The 21,412-nt window shown below is 38.2% G+C and overlaps 2 protein-coding genes across 2 annotated transcripts; one reads left to right on the top strand and one right to left on the bottom strand.

Moving 5' to 3' along the window:
- Positions 1-2,442: 2,442 nt before the first annotated feature.
- On the bottom strand, positions 2,443-4,374 carry LOC108253139. The gene is made up of 3 exons (XM_026827960.1): positions 4,127-4,374; positions 3,840-3,897; positions 2,443-3,729 (listed from the first exon to the last, which is right to left on the bottom strand). The coding sequence occupies exons 1-3, from the start codon at positions 4,372-4,374 to the stop codon at positions 2,443-2,445; spliced, it is 1,593 nt and encodes a 530-aa protein (XP_026683761.1).
- A 5,094-nt stretch (positions 4,375-9,468) lies between these two features.
- Positions 9,469-12,329, top strand: LOC108253138 (bromodomain-containing protein DDB_G0280777-like). Its single transcript, XM_017446538.2, has 4 exons — positions 9,469-10,045; positions 10,669-10,856; positions 11,695-11,854; positions 12,175-12,329. The coding sequence occupies exons 1-4, from the start codon at positions 9,469-9,471 to the stop codon at positions 12,291-12,293; spliced, it is 1,044 nt and encodes a 347-aa protein (XP_017302027.1). The 3' UTR covers positions 12,294-12,329.
- Positions 12,330-21,412: the final 9,083 nt, after the last annotated feature.

Raw genomic sequence — 21,412 nt, 5'->3', positions numbered from 1 at the left:
TAGCGCTCATGCACAGGTCTACCAAGTCCCATCAAAGTACATGCCATTAATATTTATGAGCACTAGAGTGATTTTTTGAGTTGTATGGCCGCCATACACGCCATCCATCTTTCAAAAGTTGTCCACTTTGGAAACCCCTGATAAAAAGTAATAAATTACAAATCACTTAGCACATATGACGGGTTGTTAATATTTAGATACTTCATATTTTTATGATGTGTTGATGTTTTCGGATCTCGATGTTAAGTAAGGTTATGGGTTCTAAACGACATAGGAAACAACACACAATATTATGAAACGTACAAATTAGGATGAAATGGGCCATGTGGTCTTGTGTTTATGGGTTTTTGTGACTATCAGTTTGACTCATGTTTTAATCTCGTCAATATGAATGGTCGTAGTGTTTTAAGTAAGGTTATGGGTTCTAAACGACATAGGAAACAACACACAATATTATGAAACGTACAAATTAGGATGAAATGGGCCATGTGGTGTTGTGTTTATGGGTTTTTGTGATTATCAGTTTGACTCATGTTTTAATCTCGTCAATATGAATGGTCGTAGTGTCTGTTCTGATGAATTCTGAGAGGAAACTAGAGTTTACTAGAGAGATAATAATAATATCCTATCATTTGGGAAACAAGGTAGAAGAAAGCCAACTATTATCTACGAGACATCATGTTATTCTTTTCCAACAATTCCAACTCCTTTTGTGGAGTTAGCTACTTGAAAAAGGTCTGATCACTAATAAAAGATCTTTACTATCTGAATTAGGTTGGGTAAAAGTTACACTCAAAATTAAATTTGATCTTGTAAAGTCATCCTAAGCTCAATTACCCTCGGGTCACGTGTCCTACTCAAGTGAGACTAAATGTAAGTAGGTTACTAATCAGTACAGACTACTGAGGAATCCGGTGTACATTTGGGTTAATCATTTAACCCCCCGGGTCACCGACGGGTAATCCCTCTTATTCTTCGCTTTTTCCTGTGTTCGGACGGGGTAGCCGTTTTTCTTTTCTCAATCAGCCCTATGCCTATAGCATGGCAAAGCCTATGACGGGGTAATAGTGCTTAGTGCTTATTTATACTGCTCGCATAGGACTGAAAAGTCCCTTTACTCCAGCAGTAGGCTACCACTATTATTGTGGTCAAATTCTCAAATTATATTGAGGATAAAATTCCATACCTCGGCTGGGATTGAACCCACGCCCTCCTGTTTACCAGGCGAGCGCCTTGACCACTACACCACCGAGACAGGTAGTACACTGTAACAAGTGAGTAAACAAACTGTAGTACGTACTCAGTAAAAGGTCCGCTATGAGGTCCCCTTTAATTAAGTCTAATTGATAGGTATTGTTAAGATGTTTCACATACCTATTTGCCAAAATTTCACCAAAATCGGACGGACAAACAAATTGTGGTGAAATATGAAGACGAACTTGAGCAAAATCGTAAAACTTGGCACTCACTACTTTCGTTCAATTATTCTTACAGAAAATGGTGAATAATATTCCTCTGATGATGGAGCTGACTCAGATTCAGACGGAACATGAAATCCTGACTCGTGAGAATCAGAAGCTAACCGAGGAGATAGCTGGACTTGAGAATCAGATTGTACTACTTCGTATTCATCAAAGTAAGTAGGTATCCATATCCATAGTTTCGCATACAGATAGATATTTATGAAAAAACTTGCACGTTTTTCAACTATGCAAGCTTCTTGCACTCTTTTTTAGGCCTAAATTTGCGATTTTTTCTCTCAGTGTAGGTACATCCCATCGTCCCAAAGTTCTGGGCTTTGGAACTCTCTCTCTCCCTCCCTCCCTCTGTCCGAGCTTCAAAATAAACTGAAAATAAACCAATTTACATTTCATTTGCATGTCCGTCTCTCTCTCTCTTCCTCCTTTATCTTCTTTTTTCTCCTCCTTCATCTACTTTTTTTTAGTACTTTATTTTATTTATAGATACCTATATTTTTAACAGTAGGTACAATATTACAATACAAAAGGTACAAATTTTCCTTCTATCATCTCTCTCTCTCTTCTTTTTTCTCAGAAGTTTCTAACCTTCTCCTTATACTTCTTTCCCCTTTCTACTTTATTTTATTTAGGTACCTATATTTTTAACAGTAGGTACAATATTACAATACAAAAGGTACAAATTTTCCTATCTCTCTCTCTCTCTTCTTTTTTCTCAGAAGTTTCTAACCTTCTCCTTACACTTCTTTCCCCTTTCTTATATACTCTTCCTTCTCTACATTTGCTATAACTCAATATTTCTATCTCTCCCTCTCCCTTGCATTCTAAAGGATTTACTGTAGATTTTCCAAGTTTTTTCCTCTCCTATTATTGCTTTTATACTTACATAAGAGTATCTGACAATAATAAATAATTATTATTGGAGTAAGCACTGTGTGAGTAGGAACTTTTATGCTTCCCCTCGTCAGATTATCACTTTCTCCTCTTGTAGGTAGTATGGTAAACTAACCTCACTGGTGTAGTGGGTATCTAGTCTGTCTTGTAGGTAGTATGGTAAACTAACCTCACTGGTGTAGTGGGTATCTAGTCTGTCTTGTAGGTAGTATGGTAAACTAACCTCACTGGTGTAGTGGGTATCTAGTCTGTCTTGTAGGTAGTATGGTAAACTAACCTCACTGGTGTAGTGGGTATCTAGTCTGTCTTGTAGGTAGTATGGTAAACTAACCTCACTGGTGTAGTGGGTATCTAGTCTGTCTTGTAGGTAGTATGGTAAACTAACCTCACTGGTGTAGTGGGTATCTAGTCTGTCTTGTAGGTAGTATGGTAAACTAACCTCACTGGTGTAGTGGGTATCTAGTCTGTCTTGTAGGTAGTATGGTAAACTAACCTCACTGGTGTAGTGGGTATCTAGTCTGTCTTGTAGGTAGTATGGTAAACTAACCTCACTGGTGTAGTGGGTATCTAGTCTGTCTTGTAGGTAGTATGGTAAACTAACCTCACTGGTGTAGTGGGTATCTAGTCTGTCTTGTAGGTAGTATGGTAAACTAACCTCACTGGTGTAGTGGGTATCTAGTCTGTCTTGTAGGTAGTATGGTAAACTAACCTCACTGGTGTAGTGGGTATCTAGTCTGTCTTGTAGGTAGTATGGTAAACTAACCTCACTGGTGTAGTGGGTATCTAGTCTGTCTTGTAGGTAGTATGGTAAACTAACCTCACTGGTGTAGTGGGTATCTAGTCTGTCTTGTAGGTAGTATGGTAAACTAACCTCACTGGTGTAGTGGGTATCTAGTCTGTCTTGTAGGTAGTATGGTAAACTAACCTCACTGGTGTAGTGGGTATCTAGTCTGTCTTGTAGGTAGTATGGTAAACTAACCTCACTGGTGTAGTGGGTATCTAGTCTGTCTTGTAGGTAGTATGGTAAACTAACCTCACTGGTGTAGTGGGTATCTAGTCTGTCTTGTAGGTAGTATGGTAAACTAACCTCACTGGTGTAGTGGGTATCTAGTCTGTCTTGTAGGTAGTATGGTAAACTAACCTCACTGGTGTAGTGGGTATCTAGTCTGTCTTGTAGGTAGTATGGTAAACTAACCTCACTGGTGTAGTGGGTATCTAGTCTGTCTTGTAGGTAGTATGGTAAACTAACCTCACTGGTGTAGTGGGTATCTAGTCTGTCTTGTAGGTAGTATGGTAAACTAACCTCACTGGTGTAGTGGGTATCTAGTCTGTCTTGTAGGTAGTATGGTAAACTAACCTCACTGGTGTAGTGGGTATTTTCAATTTTACGTCATTACTACTTATCAGAGGAAGAATAACAGTAACAGTAGTAGGTATGGATACTTGTAGGTAGTATGGTAAACTAACCTCACTGGTGTAGTGGGTATCTAGTCTGTCTTGTAGGTAGTATGGTAAACTAACCTCACTGGTATAGTGGGTATTTTCAATTTTACGTCATTACTACTTATCAGAGGAAGAATAACAGTAACAGTAGTAGGTAGGATAAGAATAAAAATGGCCCAACAGAACTGAAAATACATACAAAGAGTACAAAGACAAACCAGAAAGCAAACTCAAATGAGAGACACTAGAAACTGGAAGGGTATAGGCATATTTACTTTACAACTTTGTATCCAAGCTCAATTCAGGTTCACTTCAAAGCTATACATATGTGATGAACTTTGAACTTATGCATGACTGCTTTCTGCCTTTGATTCCATCTGCTAGGGCCGAATAGAATTGGATTATAAGAACTATAGAGCTGTGTAGTGTCTAATTTATCATTATCACAACTATTGATGACACACATATGCACACTAGGTTTGCACACTGGAGGTCCCGGCTTGGATACCTGGTAGAGTCTATGCTTGAAAATCTTGTAGAGGAGTGCAATCAGCGTCATGCGGACAAAATCAAAGTTTTAAAAATCCATGCACACTAGGTTTGCACACTGGAGGTCCCGGCTTGGATACCTGGTAGAGTCTATGCTTGAAAATCTTGTAGAGGAGTGCAATCAGCTTCATTCGGACAAAATCAAAGTTTTAAAAATCAGGAGAACCATTAATCTCCCTCCCCTCCCAAGCAATAGTGTTGTCAAGGCGTTGCGTTTTCCTAACAACTCTGCATGATTGAATATTGAAAGGATTGATTTCCGTTTCTCACTTCAAGTGCAATTTATTATATGGCACGACGCGACAGGGTTGTACCTACCTGTGTTCGTATGTTTTTTTAAGTAATGTGTGGACCAAGGCGTTGCGTTTTCCTAACAACTCTGCATGATTGAATATTGAAAGGATTGATTTCTGTTTCTCACTTCAAGTGCAATTTATTATACGGCACGACGCGACAGGGTTGTACCTACCTGTGTTCGTATGTTTTTTTAAGTAATGTGTGGAAAACAATAAACTAACAAGAAGTGAGAGAATAATACAGGGTGAGCCAGAAATATCTGTCATTCTCAACACTTTTATTAATTAAGTAGGTACAATAAGGAGCTAGCTGTTTTCCGTCGGGTTTAACAATTCGCTTATTGAATATTTTGCAGTTGAAGGTAAAGGGCGACAAAGTAGATTCCTTGTAGTTAGGTACTTATACGATGCAAAAATTATTTATTTATTTACACGCTAAGCAGCAAGGCAATATTTTGCAGTTGAAGGTAAAGGGCGACAAAGTAGATTCCTTGTAGGTACTTATACGATGCAAAAATTATTTATTTATTTACACGCCAAGCAGCAAGGCCATTAATATTTTGCAGTTGAAGGTAAAGGGCGACAAAGTAGATTCCTTGTAGGTACTTATACGATGCAAAAATTATTTATTTATTTACACGCTAAGCAGCAAGGCCATTCATTCATTCATTCATTGATGGGCGACAACGTGAACGTTGGTTGACAAAACTGATGATACTGCAGCTCTGTATGAGTCTCGATGTGCTGCTAGATGTTTGAGTTCTTCATGTGTGCCTAGCCTCAGCCATTCCAGGATATCTTCTCCCCACAGTCTCCTTGGTCTGCCTCGTTTTCTTCTTCCAGGAATAACTCCATCAATGATGTTGAACAGGAGAGTGCCACTGGATCCTCTTAGAATGTGTCCCGCATATCTTAATTTCCTATCTTTGACGATGTCCAGCAGTTCAAACTTTGGTTTTCCTATCATTCTCAGGATGATTTCGTTGTTAATTTTATCATACCACTTTACTTTCAGCAAGGCCATGTGTGGAAAAAAAATATTACAGGTTTTTCAGAAAGTTGTTTTGCTTAAGAAATTGGAGGACTTCTTTTAAGGTTGAATTTTATCATACCACTTTACTTTCAGCAAGGCCATGTGTGGAAAAAAAATATTACAGGTTTTTCAGAAAGTTGTTTTGCTTAAGAAACTGGAGGACTTCTTTTAAGGTTCCTTCGTCGTCTTGAAATGAATGAAATCAATATTATCCTGTGACCCTGTATTTAACTTCAATATGATAATGAAGTATAAAACAAAAATAATGAACTTTATGAAGGAGAAATATTAGAAGCAATTAAAAAGGAAAAACAACAAAGCATTATCCTGTGACCCTGTATTTAACTTCAATATGATAATGAAGTATAAAACAAAAATAATGAACTTTATGAAGGAGAAATATTAGAAGTAATTAAAAAGGAAAAACAACAAAGCACATGTTTAACATCAAACGAAATGAAAATTATATACAAGCAACCTATGCACCTATGGGTATATTATGTAGGTATGTAATCCAGACGACAGAAAATCAGAATAATCTCCGCTCAAACTTTGCCAAATTGAACAACTTTCGGATAGAAATTTCAGGAAGTACCAAAAAGTTTCCCTAGAATCCCTAGTGGTAATTTTAACTGATAACAAAGTAAGAAAAACTCACATGAAGAATAGATGAACGCTCGGGCATTTAGCTATGATGTATGTACTATGTACCTAGGTATTTAGCTGAGATTGAACAACTTTCGGATAGAAATTTCAGGAAGTACCAAAAAGTTTCCCTAGAATCCCTAGTGGTAATTTTAACTGATAACAAAGTAAAGAAAAACTCACATGAAGAATAGATGAACGCTCGGGCATTTAGCTATAATGTATGTACTATGTACCTAGGTATTTAGCTGAGAAAAAACTCACATGAAGAATAGATGAACGCTCGGGCATTTAGCTATGATGTATGTACTATGTACCTAGGTATTTAGCTGAGAAAAAAAAAAGAAGACATAGGTATTCATATTTAGAATAATATGTGACCATTTTAAGAAACACCAGGACGACTAAAATAATCCCGAGTTCCTGATCTCGACGGACTAAGTGTGTTAATTAGTTTCTTGACAGAGAACTCAGTATCAGTAACTGTTTTTGTTAGTTATTAAGTTATTATTTCTTTTATATAATAATTATATAGGTAGTTAGTAATGAACAGTAGGGGAACATGGGGCAAAACGATCACCCGCCCTTTTTAGGAGCTTCCTGCAAGTCTTATTCTTATTTTTGTTTTGATCCGTGGTTGATTCTTTTATATTTTGTTTTCGAAGAGTACGGAGGTTTTTTCGATTTCACGAGTGCTTGATGCAATTTTCACATGATTTTCAAAACAAATAATGTTTATTATATTAGTCAGGTATTAAAACTTATTTATATTTAGGCATTATTATTACCTATTTCATAACTTTATATTTAAGCAGCCCTTACTTTGGTTACAAAGCGTTTCAAAGTTAGAAAAAAGGTAAGATAATCACGAGTGCTTGATGCAATTTTCACATGATTTTCAAAACAAATAATGTTTATTATATTAGTCAGGTATTAAAACTTATTTATATTTAAGCAGCCCTTACTTTGTTTACAAAGCGTTTCAAAGTTAGAAAAAAGGTAAGATAAAATAAAAAAATACTGTAGTACCTAATAGGAAGTAAAAAAGTAATAAACACTGTCATTGCACATTGCATTTCAGTATAAAGTAGCCTTAGTGGGTATCACACCGGGAGGGGTCGAAGTTTTTTCGGCCCTGTGTTTAGAGTTCGAGGTGCTCTCAGCCTCGTGAGGACAATTGAGTATCTAGCTACCTAGCTTTTTTAATCAAGTAGTGACCAGTGGTGGTATTACCAGTGAAAAAGATTACTGAAGTATGAAAATTGATTGCAAAAGGAGGCACCTAGTAATGCTGTGAAGTCCACAAAAGTTGTGAAGAGGCTCTGCTTTACCACAAAGAACTCATGATTTGATTTGATTCCAGTATAATCCCAAGCCCCCCGTCACATCTCGCGTGGATGTCAAAGACTTGGACACGCTCTTCTCTTTCATCACTCCTAGCATTAAGAAGAAGAAACCTACCCCATCCACAGTATCCGCACATAGCACCAATAGCACATCCAGACCCCACTCTCGAACTGGCAATACGGGAAACAATGCAGCCAAAATGGGGAACAGTGCAAACAAAATGGGAGGCTCTGGAACCCAAATGGGAAACGGTGCAACCAAAATGGGAAACATAGCAAACAAAATGGGAAATACTGGAATGGGAATGAGTATGGGACGAGGTCCAAACCAGATGGGACCCAGCGGAAACAATAAAAAACGTTTCGATAGTAACACAGAACATAATGGAAATACCAACACTAGCAACAACAGGGGAAGCAATGAAAATAAAATCGGAAGTTTTGGAACCAAAAGCCACAAAACTCCCGTGACCAGCCACCGTGGAGGGAAGCACCAAGGTCTGATCGCACAACGCTCTATCCCTACCACTCCTCGAACCCCGATGTTGGCACGAAAAGACGTGAAATCTACAGGACTTGATCCTAAATGTGTAGAACGTACTGATTCTAAAATCAGCAGGGAAAATAGCATTACCAACCACCGTGGAGGGAAGCACCAAGGTCTGATCGCACAACGCTCTATCCCTACCACTCCTCGAACCCCGATGTTGGCACGAAAAGTCGTGAAATCTACAGGACTTGATCCTAAATGTGTAGAACGTTCTGATTCTAAAATCAGCACGGAAAATAGTATCGAGGTGTGCCAAACCAAACCAAATAGTGGTAAAACTGCAGATCTAGATGCTAATAACCGGGATAATACAAATGGTAGAACTTCGACTACCTCGAACACACAACCGGCGGATGAGTCTGGCACTAATACAACGCAGAGACTTCAATCAGCACAAGAATCACAAAGGCAGCATAATTCCTCCACTGTCAATGGAAAGCCTCAAGCTTCAGCAGAGAATCCGCAGGAAGCCGCTGTAGATCAGCCTGCATCACACCACGCTGACAAACCATTCAATCCAGCCCAAGACCGACAGTCCAGTGGGAAATCGCCCAGTCAGCAATATCAAGGTCAACGCCCTCAGAAGCTACCGGTCGAGTCAGCACAAGGTCCCGGGAAACAGAATGGTAAATCACCCAGCGCAGGGTTCAAGCAACAAACCTCAGCTGATTTGAACGTACGAACAGTTCCCAAGCAGGGAAACTCAGAAGATTTGTATCAGCAGGAGTATAGTGTCAATCAGAGCGGTCGAAACTCGCAAAATGTAAAAGCACAAGAATCACAAAGGCAGCATAATTCCTCCACTGTCAATGGAAAGCCTCAAGCTTCAGCAGAGAATCCGCAGGAAGCCGCTGTAATTCAGCCTGCATCACACCACCCTGACAAACCATTCAATCCAATCCAAGCCCAAGACCAACAGTCCAGTGGGAAATCGCCCAGTCAGCAATCTCAAGGTCAACGCCCTCAGAAGCTACCGGTCGAGTCAGCACAAGGTCCTGCAGCAGTGCTGAAGCAGGTAACAGAACACCTGTGGTTGATAATGGTCAGCGCTACTCAGTAAACAATGGAAGGGGAGGAAGGAAAAGCGATTCGCAAGGAGTGGCCTTGTCTCCGAGTAAGTACATATATAACTCAAAGGGCCTCTAAGTTCTCGGTTGGACCTTAAATATTATAAGAAATTTCATCTACCTATGTGTCAAATTTTACCATTTTGGCGAAAAAAAAAAATGTAAATATGAATGAGGAAAAGAGAAATTCGCAGCACATGAATTTCAATCCGCAAGAGTTGAATGTCAATCAGGGCGCTCGAAAGTCGCAAGATTCAAACACAAATGAAGAAAAAAATTCGCAGCATATGGATTTGAATCAGCACAGAAATAGAAATTCACAGAATGAGGAAAATATAATTTCGTCGCGTAAGAATTTAAATCAGCGCGGTCGAAACTCGCAGAATTCAAATATAAATGAAGAAAAGAGAAATTCACAGCACATCGATGTCAATCAGAACAATAGAAATTCACAGAATGAGGAAAATATAATTTCGTCGCGTAAGAACTTGATTCAGCATAGAAATTCACAGGATATGAATCAGCACAGAAAATCACAGAATGAGGAACATGTAATTTCGTCTCGTAAGAATTTGAATCAGCATAGAAATTCACAGGACATGAATCACCACGGAGTACAGTCTAAAGGCAGCAGTGTTGAAGCAGGTAACAGAACACCTGTGGTTGATAATGGTCAGCGCTACTCAGTAAACAATGGAAGGGGAGGAAGGAAAAGTGATTCGCAAGGAGTGGCCTTGTCCCCGAGTAAGTACATATATAACTCAAAGGGCCTCTAAGTTCTCGGTTGGACCTTAACCCTTTAATGCGCAAGATCATCAATTTTGCTCAAATTTTAGTATGTCATAGGTCTTTGGTCATAGATACCAGAATGGAAAATGAAAATTTTACTATCTCAATTTTTAACCCTCATTTGGCCAATTTTCCAAATGTTGCAGAACTACAACATTGCGCATTAAGGGGTTAAATATTATAAGAAATTTCATCTACCTATGAGTCAAATTTTACCATTTTGGCGAAAAATTTGCCGAATTTTATTAAAAATCGAATGAACCATTCCTGAGTTATGGCCATCCAAACAATCTTGAGTTAGCTTGGTTGGTAGAGCGTCTGTCTTGTAAGCGCTAGGTCGCGGGTTCGATTTCCACCCAGGGCGGGTTTTATCCTGAACGTATAATGTTCGTTCTCGAAACGGCTGGCTTTCTCCTATCCTGTCTTCCTTCTCCCTTCGATGTCGGGACTATAAGACCATAGCAGTTACAGTTCCCTCTATTACAAAAAAAAAAAAATCAAAGAACCGTCGGCGTCGAGTCGCAAAATATGCAAAAGATATGCACGAAATATGCAATGAGCCTCTGTGTTCCTTACAGGTCCATCCAAGAAACCGAAACTACAAGGCGTGGGGAATGAAGAAGAGATGAGAGATGTTGAACGGTCACTAGAACCTGATACGAAGCAGTATTTAGAACCAGAGCAGTATGTAGATCAAGATGTTTCCACTCAGCATAGTGAGAATCTGGAGTATAATGAACAAGATGATATGACAGGAGCTGAAGAGGTGAGTTAATGCTCCAAAATTTTAGAGTACGGCCAACACTGGCCCACAGTAAAGGAGCAGAATGAAACGCCGAGCCGAGGGGCCAGAAACCCCTTTGAAATGTGGTACTTGTTCAGAAGTTACGTCAGTGGGAAAGTTCTACAAGGAGGAGTTTTCAAAAATACCTAAAGCTGTGACCAGTGTTATTATAGGGTTGGGTTGAACACAAAAAGGAGCTCTTTTTTTACTGTCGTGGCTTTTAAATAATTACCTACCTTTGTTTTAATGGTGGGCATGAAGAATCGAACCCGGAACTTTCTGTAGGCGCCTTACCTAGCGGATCCGAATCTACAGCATGACGAGTTTAATAGGGTAAGTTTTACATTATACCTACCTAACTCACAGTTTCCAGAAGAGAGTGATTGGGACTCGACCGGTCGGAAGACCTAAAACCCGATGGAGGAACAACATTCAAAAGGACGTCCAGGAGATGGGAGTAGATCCTGAATCCTGGATTCCTGGCAGGAGTTTGCTCAACACCGAGCGCAATGGACGCAAAGTGTGGAGCAGGCATATGGTCGACAAGGCCTTAGCCACGGATAAGGTAAGGTAACTCACAGTTTCACAGTAAATCTGGCTGGGGGACCTTAAACAGGGAGCAGACTAGTGTCTTGCTGTGGGACTGTTAGGGTTCAGAGCAGCCAAACCCATAACCAACCTGCTAAGTTTTATGACTTGACTTGGACTCGAACCACCAACCTCCAGATCCGAAGTCCACCGTGCTAACCACTACACCACTGAGGTTGGTGCCTTACCAAAAGGTTAACCGTGTCCCCGAAATATGTTTCTTTTGTTTCAGGAGAAGTCGAAATACTTCAGCACCGAGGATGATATTTTGGAGGAAGCACCAGGTAGTGTGTTCTCTCTATATGATGAAGATGTAGGAAGCTCGGTGGTGTCTGATCAATATGATATGGGAATCTTCTCTGATAACGACCAAAGTCAGAGTGGATTTGACGGTAAGTAACTTTCTATCTCTCGCTCGCCCTCTATATCTGGGTCAGATTCCTTTTTTTGTCTACTTAATAAAAATAACTTTTAAAAAAGGTACCTGCCTCGTAAAAGAAAAATGTATATCGCCTCTTCGGGAACGGAAGAGTTTGGTCAGAAAATTTCCGCCCCGGCTGGGATTCGAACCTAGCACCTCCGGTTTTAAAGTCAAAGCTCTTGACCATTTTTAACATGGTTTTACTTAACTTGAGATCTCTGTTTGTTTGTAATTTGTTATGTACTTTTTTTAATCAAATTTCAGCATCATTTTCAATTGTCTGTTCCACAGGGAATTTGAGTTTGGATTTGAACAACGCAAGTTTCCCAGACCAAGATGTAGGGGATAGAGCTGGGTTCTTCAATTTCAACACCGGACAAGACCCCAGTATGCAGTTCAACTTTTTCTAAGAAAATCAGTTTCCCACTTTAGTTATTAAAATGTATTATCTTACCATCGGGGGGGTTTAACATTATTTTCACTGCGTTCACATTAAGCTGATTCATTTATTTATTACTTTCTATTTTTTCTATACTTTTTGCTAAATTTCAATATTAGTTACGTAAAAAAAATGAAGATATCCACCTAAAGCTACCTATACCTACTTACCATAATGCATAATTATAGTAAATAGTTACCTACCTACTTGCTAACTTTCAAAATAACTAGCACCACCCATATTTTGTTCAAAAGTAAAAGACACAGGAAAAATAGAAATGGATACAGAGAGTAAATGTAATTATTTTTTCCATGACATTTCACGGAAAACAAAAAGAAAGTTGACATTATGTTCTAGGGACAAAGAACTTGATGACAACGTATCTTTTCTTTACCTAATATATCTTTTCGTTTTACTTTATTATTAGTTGAATAATACATCGGCCGAGGAGGGCACCTTTAGTCACCTAAAACATATATATTTACTCCAATAAAAATACAATAACTAGAAGGTACCTACATTATTACTTACCTTCGTTCAAGAATCCAAAATTTATTTCTGTCATCGTAAAGCTCGATTACAGCAAATTCAATTTAAAACCTTCTAAACAGGAACATTCAGTTTCAAAACATAAGTAGAAAGTTCAATAAAAGTAGGTAGGTTTTTTTTTACCTATGTTGTACTTTCTTACTAAAAATAGGCCATTATAAGTGTTGAAGCAGGTAACAGAACACCTGTGGTTGATAATGGTCAGCGCTACTCAGTAAACAATGGAAGGGGAGGAAGGAAAAGTGATTTGCAAGGAGTGGCCTTGTCTCCGAGTAAGTACATATATACGCTGATCAAACATGTGATGAAACATTATCTGTCCAACTGTATGATTATCTTCTTGTATGATGAACTGTTCTATGCTAGTGTCACTTTACGGGTTTGTACTTTCCTATTCTTAATCCTAGACACATAACTACACAGTAGAATAGAATATACCTTTTGTTTATCCTGCCCGAATAGGACTGAAAAGTCCTTTACCCCAGCAGTCTAAACAAGGTCTCGTATATTTGATGGGTTAAAGAATAATACTATACAACTACCAATTCAGTAAAAAGACCTTGCTCAACTAAAAAAAAAAAAAAAAAAAAAAAAAAAAAAAAAAGCAAAAAAAAAAAAAAAAAACTTTCCAAAAAAAAAAAAAAAAAAAAAAAAAAAAAAAAAAAAAGTGAATAATAAGCCGTACCACTAAACAAAAAAAAGTACCTATCTAATAGAGGTGCTTATTTTAATGTACTTCTCGAATGGGACTAAAGATTCTAAAGAATCCCTTTACCCCAGAGCTCCCAGTAGCAGGCTACTACTCTTATTAAGGTTGAATGAAAATTAAGGACGGAGTACTAGACTCCTTTCTAAACACGTACTACCGGAGGTAGACAAAATCAGCGCATCTCACCAGGAAAAGTTAAAGTTTCGAAAATACGAGGGTTATTGCAAGGTTGACTGAGTTAAGGTAGGAGGAAGTTATTTCGGGGAAGTATACACGGAAGGGGAGAAATTCCATTGTGAATTGATCCCCTTTATCAATTACTTTATTTACATAATCCGTAAAAGATAAAAGATTGGTGCTTGTCGATCTTTTACTAACACAGACTACAGACAGAGCAATCCGGTGTACATTTGGGTTAATCATTTAACCCCCTGGGTCCCGGGTGGCCCCGCTGGGTGACACGTGTTGTCTACCATCACGGCAAACCTCCAAACTTTCCATCTCACCAGGAAAAGTTAAAGTTTCGAAAATACGAGGGTTATTGCAAGGTTGACTGAGTTAAGGTAGGAGGAAGTTATTTCGGGGAAGAATACACGGAAGGGGAGAAATTCCATTGTGGAAATATAAAAACATGAAAGGAAAATTCCTCCGTGACTTTTCCTGCCCCTCCGTGGAAACGCCGAAAAAGCAACCCTTCATATTGTATACACGCGTTACCATGACAACAGCGGAAAATAGACGCTATCCGACGTAGAAATGGCGGGGTTGCCGTTTCCCCCGCGTTTTTATGTTTCGAGGAGTTTTTTGTAAATACTCTGTGTGATAAAAATGAGAACAGTTGAGCATCTAATGTGGGCGGCCTTTATAATGAAATTAATGAGAAATGAGCAAAGGGTCATTAACAGAGGTAATGCAATTGAGTGTCTTCTATTGCCTTCAGTTAACGTTTCCCTTACCAATGGTCTTTGGACCTATGGTCAATCTAAGTAACAACCTTCTAAACATCTAAAGAGGTCCAAGTTCTAACTTCTAAACTTATCCGGAAAAGTTCTGTGTGAATGAGATCAACCAAAACAGTGGTCGGAAAACCAATGCGATTTTGCTTGTACTTAAACCAAAAATCTTTCGTTTTCATCCTGGTAAAAATTTCAGTGCGTAAAGTGCAACTTCACCTTTACCGACTAACTTGAATAATTTTGTTTTGTTCTTCGTTCTCCCTGTCTCTCTCACACTCCCTCTCTCTCTCTCTCTCTCTCTCTTACCTCCCAGCTCCCCATCTCTCTCTCTCTCTCTTTCCTCTCCACGCGTGTTTTTTGACTCTATTAAATTTAAAAATAACATTTTTACGCAGTCTTATTTACTCTCTCTCTCCCTCTCTCTGTCTTTAATTCTCTCTCCCCCTCGCTTTGTCTCTCTCACTCTCATGTTCCACCATGATGTGCTTCTACCTATCTGTTTTTACTTTTACCTCATTCTCTCTCACTCACTCCCTCATTCTCTCTCTCACTCACTCCCCTTCTAAAATGTTCGGAGCAACACTTGAGAATTACAATTTTGATTTTTGTCTCTCTATCTCTCTCTTTCTCTTCTCTTAGTATCTCTGTCTCTCTCTCTCTCTCTCTCCTGTTTGAGTAAAATGTTAGGGAGTTATTATGTATTTTCATTTTGATTTTTTGTAGTTTAGTGTCTTTGTCTTCCCTATACATATTACTATAAGTCTATAGTATTTCCGATAAACAGAGGCGGATAGTGGGGGCAGTATAGGGGATAGGGGATCCAATATGAGTTCTAACTAGGTTTAAAGTTCAAGCTAAACCGATTGGATCAAATGATTGGTGAAAATAAAACTTTGGTGGCGGGTTCGATTCTCGGGCGCGGCGGATTTTATAATGAACGGATTGTGTTCGTTCGCAGAACGGCTGGCTTTCTCCTATCCTGTCTTCCTACTTCGCTTTCAAGACGATAAGACCGTAGCAATTACAGTTCTCTCTGTCAAAGCTCTTTTTTTTAAGAAGAATTGAATTGAATGAAATATTTATTTACAAACAATAATAAGCACAACTGTTAGCTCATCCCCTAAGCTTACAGGAACTTCTAGGGGGTGAGGGTGTTTCCTTCTTCTGTTGGCTAACTTCTAAACTTATCCGGAAAAGTTCTGTGTGAATGAGATCAACCAAAACAGTGGTCGGAAAACCAATGCGATTTTGCTTGTACTGAAACCAAAAATCTTTCGTTTTCATCCTGGTAAAAATTTCAGTGCGAAAAGTGCAACTTCACCTTTACCGACTAACTTGAATAATTTTGTTTTGTTCTTCGTTCTCCCTGTCTCTCTCACACTCCCCCTCTCTCTCTCTCTCTCTCTCTCTCTCTCTCTCTCTTACCTCCAAGCTCCCCATCTCTTCCTCTCTCTCTTTCCTCTCCACGCGTGTTTTTTGACTCTATTAAATTTAAAAATAACATTTTTACGCAGTCTTATTTACTCTCTCTCTCTGGGGGGGGGGGGGAGGGGGAGGAGGAGGAGGAGGATTAGGAGAAGGGAAATAAATGTAGAGGAAGGCAATACCTAAGGCACTCTCTGCCACTAAACTCAATAACCCCTCCCCTTTATAATTTAACCTGCTTTTTGTTTCATAGACCTGTCTCTTAATAGGAGCCCACATATATATATACAATATATAAAAAAAAATCTCCCTCTCTGCTTTAATCTCAGAACGGCTAAACCCCAACACTAGATAGATTTTTCCATTGATAACTGATTTTTATCCTCCTCAGTCTCATGACAGGTTTTTATCTAGCGAAGTCGGAAAATATACCAACACTAGATAGATTTTTCCATTGATAACTGATTTTTATCCTCCTCAGTCTCATGACAGGTTTTTATCTAGCGAAGTCGGAAAATAGTTGACATGTTGACAAGTTAGGAGATAAGTGTTGAAGTTCTGCGAGTATCATTGCGAGTCAGTTCTTGTTCTTTCAGTGTAAATATTATAGGACGCTGTGAAATGGATCATGTATATTGGATTGTATTGTATTTCAGTCATTTTAGTGTTTCTATCAAATAGAAAGATCTAAATATTCGAGAAATACAATGAGTCTCGAATTTATACAGGGTAGACTGGCATACTAGAAGAGAAGGAAGATGAGAAAATCTAAAATACATATTTGATGTGCTTACTATCTTCAAAAGCACCCTGTAGGTTGCCCACATTAATGTTATGTTTATTGGGCGCTTCTCTCTATCTTCACCCATATGGCATTTTATCCGAAAATAAAAGCTGCGTTATCTCGTCCTATTATTCTCCTAAGATAACTTGAACAAAAGGCTCTAGGAAAAGCGAACCTCTATGGAAAAAATCCTCTCTCCCTGTTTTTCTACCCTCATTGCGCCCTGCGGTACATTTTCACATCTGTTATGGCTTATTAATTATGCAAGCCCCTTCAGATCTCGAGAGTGGGCTAAATATTTATTTGTTAAATATTTATCTAGGTAGGTAGACATCTGTTATGGCTTATTAATTATGCAAGCCCCTTCAGATCTCGAGAGTGGGCTAAATATTTATTTGTTAAATATTTATCTAGGTAGTTTTGAGCTTAACTATTTGGACGCGGCTTGAGAAATAGCTATAGAACCATGACAAAAGTGGGTCTAGAATTCCGTATGCACGTAGTTTGGCACATAATATGTTTATATTGATTTTATCGTAAGCTTTAAGGTAGTCAGTTAGAATCTCTCTCTCTCTCTCTCTCTCTCTCTCTCTCTCTCTCTCTCTCTCTCTCTCTCTCTCTCTCTCTCTCTCTCTGTGAATGGCGGCCGAAGCAAAAAGAAAACTTTTTTGTTTGGAGTTTGTTTTGTTGTTGCTTGTTATTGTTGATGTTGCTGTTGTGGATTGTTAATAATATGTATGTAGTGTGTTTTAAAAAGATCTAAAAAAACAGTCAATCAACCATCGTGAGGACTTGTGGTTTTCCTTTCGAACCAGAATACTTTGCAAAGCTACCAGTTAGCTATAGAATAGCTTAGGTTGGTTATAGGGTTACCTTTTCTTATTTGTAGTCAAACAGATTAAAACATCTATGGGCTATGGGACAAGTTTCCATATTTGCAGGAATGTTGTGAGAAAATCAAATGTTATTGTTGGAAATGTCAAATTTACAGTAGGTATTTCACTTATTTTCGCAAATAGCAAGTTACTTCTTCTTTCTCTCTCTCCCTCCCTCTCTCTCTCTCTTCTTATCTTCAGTATAACCCATTGTGTACGGGTCACGTGGTCAAATCAGCAGATTTGATCAGTAAAAAAAAAATAATAACAATTAAAAATAATAAAACATAAATATTCATAACTCTGAGATCAGAAATGACAGATTATAGGTTATGTATGGATTATTATTATTTTTATTCAAATGGTAATTAGAAAACAAAAGATGACATAAATAAGAGAGAGAGAGAGAGAGAGAGAGAGAGAGAGAGATCCTCCCCTCTCCTCTCCCAGTGTGGCCAATATTTAATTAATGGCCTATCAGTATTTTATAGTCCGAGTCAAATGCCTGCTGATAAAATCTTTATGTCTCCATTATCTTTATATTCTTTATGACTTTTTACTTTTTTTTACGCTTACATACCTGTACCTTTTTAGGTATAAATACATACATTACATAGTAAATATCATTGAGGATTTTCAACCTATCATTCTAATATGGTCTTTTTCTCTCCCTAAAATTCCTGAAAAAATTGATTAATTTACTGTGGTAGATTGAAATTTCTTTGTGTCCGTTGAATCTTTACCTAAAACAAGACTGATCTGTAGAAATTGAAGAGAGGATAGTAGAAATCCAACCTTTCCGAGAACGAACCTTATCTATTTAGGATTAAAGGTTACTCCGGGCGGAAGCAATCCCACGACCTAAGGCTCACAAGGCAGGGCTAAACCTTCCAAGTTCCAAGCCAACTAGGCTGGAGTACCCACAAATCCCAAACACAAATCTCACACTTAGGTAGTTATCAACATTCACCAAACAAAATCAAAGGATACCAAAAACTTCCGGCGCTGTAGGCGAGTGTTTAACGGCCCAAATATCATCACTCCCATCACCAATGTGGTACCTGGGGACTCATTTGATGACACTATAACGCTAAGGTGACGAAAACATGAGATTCCACTTAAACTCTGTTAAACCTTAAACCTTAACCCGGCCTCATATATTTGTCATATTTAAAATTCAAGTGTAGGGCGTGTAGCGCTCATGCACAGGTCTACCAAGTCCCATCAAAGTACATGCCATTAATATTTATGAGCACTAGAGAGTGATTTTTTGAGTTGTATGGCCGCCATACACGCCATCCATCTTTCAAAAGTTGTCCACTTTGGAAACCCCTGATGAAAAGTAATAAATTACAAATCACTTAGCACATATGACGGGTTGTTAATATTTAGATACTTCATATTTTTATGATGTGTTGATGTTTTCGGATCTCGATGTTAAGTAAGGTTATGGGTTTTAAATGACATAGGAAACAACACACAATATTATGAAACGTACAAATTATAGGATGAAATGGGCCATGTGGTGTTGTGTTTATGGGTTTTTGTGATTATCAGTTTGACTCATGTTTTCGTCAATATGAATGGTCGTAGTGTCTGTTCTGATGAATTCTGAGAGGAAACTAGAGTTTACTAGAGAGATAATAAATAATAACATCGATCCTATCATTTGGGCAACAAGGTAGAAGAAAGCCAACTATGATCTACAAGACATCATGTTATTCTTTTCCAACAATTCCAACTCCTTTTGTGGAGTTAGCTACTTGACAAAGGTCTGATATAAAAGATCTTTACTATCTGAATTAGGTTGGTAAAAGTTACACTCCAAATTAAATTTGATCTTGTAAAGTCATCCTAAGCTCAATTACCCCCCGGGTCACGTGTCCTATACTCAAGTGAGACTAAATGTATAAGTAGGTTACTAATCAGTACAGACTACACTGAATTAGGTGGGTAAAAGTTACACTCAAAATTAAATTTGATCTTGTAAAGTCATCCTAAGCTCAATTACCCTCGGGTCACGTGTCCTACTCAAGTGAGACTAAATGTAAGTAGGTTACTAATCAGTACAGACTACTGAGGAATCCGGTGTACATTTGGGTTAATCATTTAACCCCCCGGGTCACGTGTCCTATACTCAAGTGAGACTAAATGTAAGTAGGTTACTAATCAGTAGTATCAGTACAGACTACTGACAGAGCAACAGGGCTATACCCACGACCTAGGGCTCACAAGGCAGGGCTAAACCCACGACCTAGGGCTCACAAGGCAGGGCTATACCTTCCAAGTTCCAAGCCAACTAGGCTGGAGTACCCACAAATCCCAAACACAAATCTCACACTTATCAACATTCACCAAACAAAATCAAAGGATACCAAAAACTTCCGGCGCTGTAGACGAGTGTTTAACGGCCCAAATATCATCACTCCCATCACCAATGTGGTACCTGGGGACTCATTTGATGACACTATAACGCTAAGGTGACGAAAACATGAGATTCCACTTAAACTCTGTTAAACCTTAACCCGGCCTCATTTGTTTATCATATTTAATGACATCCGGCCTTTGGGTGTCTGGAAGTCTGTGGTGAAGCCAGGAGATCCAGAAGAAGAAAGACCCAAATGTCTTCCCCCTTTTTTCACATCTGAGACGGGGTCTGGTAAAATATTTAATCACCAGAAATATCATGTTAATTTGGATTAATTTATTGCGGTAGATTAATTAGGGTTTTTTAATGTTGTGAAAATATTATTATTTTTATTTGAAACATGCCAGAGTCGTTTAAATCATTTTTGTCAACACAGTGATAGGGATCTCATGATTTCTATGTAATAAGTACAATTTATGAAGGAGTTTAATAATCATACCTATGACATGTTCACATTATTATAAACATTTGCAAGCCTGAAATTCCGAATTAAAAACTCACACCAGAAAATTTGTCATTCAAATGCGAGGAGCCATTTTTAACCTTCCAACGTTTGACATCCCTCATTTAATCATGTAAAAAAAAATGAAATTTTCCAAAAAACAAGAACCAGAGAGCATTCAGCATTTTGATAATTTGCATCGGGATTTTATTTATTAAAAAAAAAAGATAAGTAAGATACATGCCCTCTCTTAACCAAACATTCATAGTTGTATAGGTACAATGTAGGTACATTCACGTACAAATGTAGGTACATTCACAAATGTAGGTACATTCACACATGTAGGTACATTCACACATGTAGGTACATTCACACATGTAGGTACATTCACAAATGTAGGTACATTCACAAATGTAGGTACATTCACACAACATGTACATTCACAAATGTAGGTACATTCACACATGTAGGTACATTCACAAATGTAGGTACATTCACACAACATGTACATTCACAAGGGAAGCAACAAATTCATTAAAAAAAAAAAAAAAAAATAAAGATAAGTAAGATACATGCCCTCTCTTAACCAAACATTCATAGTTGTATAGGTACAATGTAGGTACCTACATTTAGTACATTCACACATGTAGGTACATTCACAAATGTAGGTACATTCACACATGTAGGTATAACATTCACACATGTAGGTACATTCACAAGGGAAGCAACGTATATCGGTAATAGAAGTTAAATAAAAAAGAAAATTAACAAGGAAAGAAACCTTTGTAGAAAGATAAAAATACCTAATGAACATTTTCTCAACTCTTTTTCCCCACATTTCTCAACTAAATTCTTTCCTAAGCCTTTTACACAGTGTAAAAGCGGGAGAAAAGTTAAAAAGACAACAAAAGAGAGAGAGAGA

The sequence above is a fragment of the Diaphorina citri genome, unplaced genomic scaffold (assembly GCF_000475195.1).
Source record: "Diaphorina citri unplaced genomic scaffold, Diaci psyllid genome assembly version 1.1 scaffold1293, whole genome shotgun sequence".
Taxonomy (NCBI): Eukaryota; Metazoa; Arthropoda; class Insecta; order Hemiptera; family Psyllidae; genus Diaphorina; species Diaphorina citri.
This window is presented reverse-complemented; position numbering and strand designations above follow the sequence as displayed.

Excerpts from the sequence above, each read along its gene's own strand:
- LOC108253139 (XM_026827960.1), bottom strand. The coding sequence starts at position 4,374 with ATGACGCTGATTGCACTCCTCTACAAGATTTTCAAGCATAGACTCTAC. Across the intron at positions 3,898-4,126 it reads CACATATGTATAGCTTTGAA|TGAGGTTAGTTTACCATACT; the intron begins GTGAACCTGAAT and ends CCACTATACCAG. Across the intron at positions 3,730-3,839 it reads ATACCCACTACACCAGTGAG|GTTAGTTTACCATACTACCT; the intron begins GTTAGTTTACCA and ends TACACCAGTGAG.
- LOC108253138 (XM_017446538.2), top strand. The coding sequence starts at position 9,469 with ATGAATGAGGAAAAGAGAAATTCGCAGCACATGAATTTCAATCCGCAA. Across the intron at positions 10,046-10,668 it reads AGGAGTGGCCTTGTCCCCGA|GTCCATCCAAGAAACCGAAA; the intron begins GTAAGTACATAT and ends TGTTCCTTACAG. Across the intron at positions 11,855-12,174 it reads AAGTCAGAGTGGATTTGACG|GGAATTTGAGTTTGGATTTG; the intron begins GTAAGTAACTTT and ends TCTGTTCCACAG.